Source organism: Salvelinus fontinalis, chromosome 19 (assembly GCF_029448725.1).
Source record: "Salvelinus fontinalis isolate EN_2023a chromosome 19, ASM2944872v1, whole genome shotgun sequence".
Lineage (NCBI taxonomy): Eukaryota > Metazoa > Chordata > Actinopteri > Salmoniformes > Salmonidae > Salvelinus > Salvelinus fontinalis.
Genome location: NC_074683.1, coordinates 52,977,205 through 52,982,653, shown reverse-complemented (window position 1 = coordinate 52,982,653; position 5,449 = coordinate 52,977,205). Strand labels below are relative to the sequence as shown.

Below are 5,449 nucleotides of genomic sequence, written 5' to 3'. Positions count from 1 at the left end.
GGAAGCCTCCAGTGATGATCCATGGCACGAAGCCTCCAGTGATGATCCATGGCACGAAGCCTCCAGTGGTGATCCATGGCACGAAGCCTCCAGTGATGATCCATGGCAAGAAGCCTCCAGTGATGATCCATGGCAAAAAGCCTCCAGTGATGATCCATGGCAAGAAGCCTCCAGTGATGATCCATGGCACAAAGCCTCCAGTGATGATCCATGGCACAAAACCTCCAGTGAGGACCCATGGCACGAAGCCTCCAGTGATGATCCATGGCAAGAAGCCTCCAGTGATGATCCATGGCAAGAAGCCTCCAGTGAGGAGTCATGGTACGAAGGCAGCTGTCGATCGTTGTCTCTGATTGAGAATCATACTTAGGTAGCCTGTTTTCCCCATTTTGGTTGTGGGTGTTTATTTTCTGTGTAGTGTCTGTTCACCTTGCGGAACTGTTTCGTTTTCTCTTCGTTGTTATTTTGTGTAGTGTTCAGTTTGCAATTAAAATATGACGAACACTTACCACGCTGCATTTTGGTCCTCCTCTCCTTCCACCAACGAGAATCGTTACAGCCTGGCTACGCAGACGATCTCGATGACACACGCGAAGCAGTTCAGATGAAGTGATTGAATAACACGTATGTGTAAATGTATTTTTTTGCAACGCTAGCGTACACAACGCATGCGGTTTGGTCAGCATGTAACACTTCAGCGGATATAGAGTGAATCGAGACGATGTCTTTGGTGTGTTGAATGTTGAATCTGTTTGGCTTTAGCGCCATGCATTCTCCAGTCCGTTGATATTCTGCACATCAGCTGTGAACAAATGACTAGGCCTAAACATAAACATATATGACCAAAAGATATATGACCAAAAGGTTTACAGATATGGTTTACAGATATGACAACATTTATATTGGCTTTGAACAAATGGCCTATGAGGCCATTTTCACTTTCATTTTTCAAAGGCGTGTGAATGGTCGTGAATAAAAAAATACAAATCCTAAACCATACTGTGCCTTACGCACCAAACAACATTTAAACATTTTTATTTTATTTATTTTTTTATTTTTTCAGGTAAGTTGACTGAGAACACGTTCTCATTTGCAGCAACGACCTGGGGAATAGTTACAGGGGAGAGGAGAGGGATGAATTAGCCAATTGTAAACTGGGGCTTATTAGGTGACCATGATGAGGGCCAGATTGGGAATTTAGCCAGGACACCGGGGTTAACACCCCTACTCTTACAATAAGTGCCATGGGATCTTTAATGACCTCAGAGAGTCAGGACACCCGTTTAACGTCCCATCCGAAAGACGGCACCCTACACAGGGCAGTGTCCCCAATCACTGCCCTGGGGCATTGGGATATTTTATTAGACCAGAGGAAAGAGTGCCTCCTACTGGCCCTGCAACACCACTTCCAGCAGCATCTGGTCTCCCATCCAGGGACTGACCAGGACCAACCCTGCTTAGCTTCAGAATCAAGCCAGCAGTGGTATGCAGGGTGGTATGCTGCTAGCTACATCTATTTGATGTAGAAAATAGTTCAGGTTAATGTATGTTCTCCGTATATAGTGCATTTATATTAGGTCAATTGGTTATTACTTCTTTCTTTGAGAATAAATATTTTTTGATGGGGGAAATCAGTTATCTTTTATTTAATTGGGGAGAATTGATCAAATATCCATGGGCAGTATTAAATGCACTGGATATCTTAAGGTGAATGCACCAATTTGTAAGTCGCTCTGGATAAGAGCGTCTGCTAAATGACTTAAATGTAATGTAAATGTAATGCAGAAATACACCATGCTGGTTCAGAATCGAAACCATAGCGCCTTTCTCTCACGGCTTGCGCTCTTTATAATTCCAATTCAGGCTGCTTCCTAGAATAGTTGATCAATTCGAAAATAATCTTCCATTCAAATGTGTATTTGTAGAGTAACCCATATAATATAGTGTTCAAACAACGATACATTTACTCAAAGTTGTCAGCTACATTTCCAAAACGAATACATTTCTCAACCATATGGTTATTGATAGTGTCAGGTGCTTTGTGTGATAAAAAAAAACTATATTAAAAAAATAACTGTGCGGTTATGATACATGCCTTTTTGTCGGGCTATATTATTATTTGTTTAGGCTACACATGTGTAGACGTAAAGTTATTTTGAGCCACACCACCCTGCCGACCATTAAGTTTATTTTTCTACACTATTTTCTCCGCGCTTTGTGAATTCCACTTGGGGGAAGTCTAAACGGGATCCGTGGGACGTCCCAAATCTAATGTCACCCAACTGAAGTTACATTTTATTAAACGGTTATAGTAAGGGTTAAAGTTAGTTAATGTTTATTGTTAAAGTACAGGTTAGGATATGGGTTAGGGTTAGGGTATGGACGTCCCAAGGTCTCGGATAGCACTAACCATTCTACGAGCGCCCAAGAAGTTCAGTGTGGCGAGCTCGAGCGCACTAGCAGTGTGAACGGGACCGTAAATGAACTCATTATGAAGCTGTCTGACCCGGGGTGTTCGCTGAGATTAGCCAATCAGAGTCTGGGTTGGAGAGCTTCAACAGCAGAGCCGTGTGAGAACATTTGTCAGTTGCAGGTGAAGACGTATTAGCACAGGACAGGACAGGAGTAGAGGGAGGAGACACTGGAAACAACGCCGGAGAAATTAGGCTAAAACAAAGAAGGATATTGTCAAGATAGCGTAACGTTTTATTATAATTTATTGAGAAAAAACTGAAACATTCTGTGTAACAGCAGTTTTAAAACTCTGGACAAGATGTTCTTTCATTTTGTCTAGATCAACTAATCCGACAAAAACATAACCCAGAACAATTATTCAACTTGCACAGTTTGAGTTGGAGAAAAGTTTCAGGAAAGGTCTACAATGGCGAAATCTAAAAACTTTGGAATCGACGCGCTGTTGGCGCACCGGGACAACTCCCCGGGACTGTGTTTTGAGGACAGCCGTGTCTCTTACCACCCGTCGGAAATACCATCCCCGCAGAGGACCCACAACGGTATCCACATGCAGACCGGAATGATCCACAAACCGGGTCTATTGAACTTCTCCCAGCCGGAACTCACCCAGCTGTCTCAGGGGGCCATCCATGGAATGTATCCCACCCACATGTACCGCATCGCGGCCCTGGGGGGGCAGCACCCTGCCTTTACCTACCCCGGTTTGGTGCAGCATGCCCAGCAGTACCCAGAGCACCTACAGGCGGCAGCTATGGCTGGGTTCCCTCTAGAACACTGGATTAGAGCCGGAATGATGCTTCCAAAACTAGGGGACTATGGTAGTAAGTAGCCTGGAGGGGTCCCATTTTATATTTATTTGAATATATTTAAAATAAGTAACTCTGTCACTGTTCATATTAGAAGTTTATTGTGAAAGTAGAAAGTAGTTGTAAATAATGTATTATGACAGAATGTTGTCTAACGTTTAAGGCAAATGTATGTATTGTTGCTGCATTATTTTGGTATAGCTTTTCATTTTAATTAATTGCCCCTTTTAATTAAATTATTTGTACTTTTATAATTTCATTGAACAATGTGTGCATTTACTACATTGTGTTATAATGTTAAATAAAATATTCGCTCCGGGTCTTAGATCTTGCTATTTGGAATTATTCCAAATTATGAACTTCGTTTTCAAATAATTTACAAAATTAAGCAGTCGAAAATAAACTATAATTGAATAAATAACATTTTAATGAATAGGCCATAGCCATGCGAGACATTTAACAATGAAGGAACACCTGGGGGAAATAGGGTCCACTTCCGTCAATATAATCCCGGGATAATTTATTCCATTTTCATTAATATAATGTGTTTTATAGCCCTGCTAAAGCAATATTTCGCCGTCCTCACATCACCTGCAAACTAAAGTCCAATAAAACGTATCACCAGGACAGCTTTTAAAGTTGACATTATTCCTATCTTAGTCCCATCCTCCTCCCTTAAAGAACAGCTAAATTAACTTCACATGACCAAGATAATGTTTTTTAAATAAACGACAACAAAAAATAGACATAAGTACACATATAAATAAAGAAATGTAGGCTGGGTTTTAGGCCAGTACATGTAAAATGCTCTGTGACAACCGCTGATGTAAAAAGAAAAAGGGCTTTATTAAATACATTTGATTCATTGAATTGTATTGATATAAAGAACAATTTGATAACATGTTAAAGGAATTATGTCAACATAGTATTCAGAATAAAATGTATTGTTATTCTTATTATTAGTAACAATAACATGTGATAATAACCTCTCTCTCATGGTCTCCACTCCTCCAGCCTCTTCTCAGGCTAGTCTGATGGGGAAGTGCCGTAGGCCCAGAACAGCCTTCACCAGCCAACAACTACTACACCTGGAGAACCAGTTCAATCTCAACAAATACCTGTCCAGACCTAAACGCTTTGAGGTGGCCACCTCTCTCATGCTCACAGAGACACAGGTGAGCATGATGATCATCTCTGAACTGATTTTCAATCCTTTTGTGTAATTGTTTGCAATTTTTTTATTACTTTGTGTCAGGGACCATAGAAAAATAAATATTCCTTCACGATTTAGATACATACTTCAGATCCCATCTTCAGTCACATGGAGATCCTACACATTCAGACTCACTAAAATGAGCTGCAGGTTGTTGGACTGACATGCTTATCCTCGTGTGACTGTCGTGTTCTTTTCTGACCTTGTGTTTCCGGGTTCCGTTCAGGTGAAGATCTGGTTCCAGAACCGACGTATGAAGTGGAAGCGGAGCCGCAAGGTCAAGGAGCAGGCAGCCCATGTCCAGGGGGAATACGACTGCCCAAACAGGGGGAAGAACAGCACCAACACTGGGTCTGGAGATACCCGGAACTCTGGTACCCTAGAGGATGAGGAGGATCTGGAAGCAGAAGAGGAAGATGAGGAGGATCTGGAAGCAGAAGAGGAAGATGAGGAGAATGTGTTAAGTGCTAGTACACTAGCAGCTGGAGTGGGTTTAGTGTCTCGCCCCACACATTTCCTGAGGCACACCGCTACGGATCTCCGCTATAGTTCTCATGGTTCTTACTCAGAAGATGAACTAGAGGACCGTGGACCTGGGCTGGAGAGGAGGGTTGGGGTGGGGTTATGAGGAGAGTGGGACTGGAGAGGAGGGTTGGGGTGGGGTTATGAGGAGAGTGGGACTGGAGAGGAGGGTTGGGGTTATGAGGAGAGTGGGACTGGAGAGGAGGGGTGGGGTGGGGTTATGAGGAGAGTGGGGCTGGAGAGGAGGGGTGGGGTTATGAGGAGAGTGGGGCTGGAGAGGAGGGGTGGGGTTATGAGGAGAGTGGGACTGGAGAGGAGAGGAGGGGTGGGGTTATGAGGAGAGTGGGGCTGGAGAGGAGGGGTGGGGTTATGAGGAGAGTGGGGCTGGAGAGGAGGGGTGGGGTTATGAGGAGAGTGGGGCTGGAGAGGAGGG

The 5,449-nt window shown here is 43.3% G+C and overlaps 1 protein-coding gene across 1 annotated transcript; it reads left to right on the top strand.

Moving 5' to 3' along the window:
• The first annotated feature begins 2,423 nt into the window (after window positions 1–2,423).
• Window positions 2,424–5,138, top strand: LOC129817061 (motor neuron and pancreas homeobox 1-like). The gene is made up of 3 exons (XM_055872043.1): window positions 2,424–3,296; window positions 4,296–4,456; window positions 4,721–5,138. Exons 1-3 carry the CDS (start codon window positions 2,882–2,884, stop codon window positions 5,120–5,122), a joined length of 978 nt encoding a protein of 325 aa, XP_055728018.1. The 5' UTR covers window positions 2,424–2,881; the 3' UTR covers window positions 5,123–5,138.
• Window positions 5,139–5,449: the final 311 nt, after the last annotated feature.

Excerpts from the sequence above, each read along its gene's own strand:
- LOC129817061 (XM_055872043.1), top strand. The coding sequence starts at position 2,882 with ATGGCGAAATCTAAAAACTTTGGAATCGACGCGCTGTTGGCGCACCGG. Across the intron at positions 3,297-4,295 it reads AAAACTAGGGGACTATGGTA|CCTCTTCTCAGGCTAGTCTG; the intron begins GTAAGTAGCCTG and ends CCACTCCTCCAG. Across the intron at positions 4,457-4,720 it reads TCATGCTCACAGAGACACAG|GTGAAGATCTGGTTCCAGAA; the intron begins GTGAGCATGATG and ends GGTTCCGTTCAG.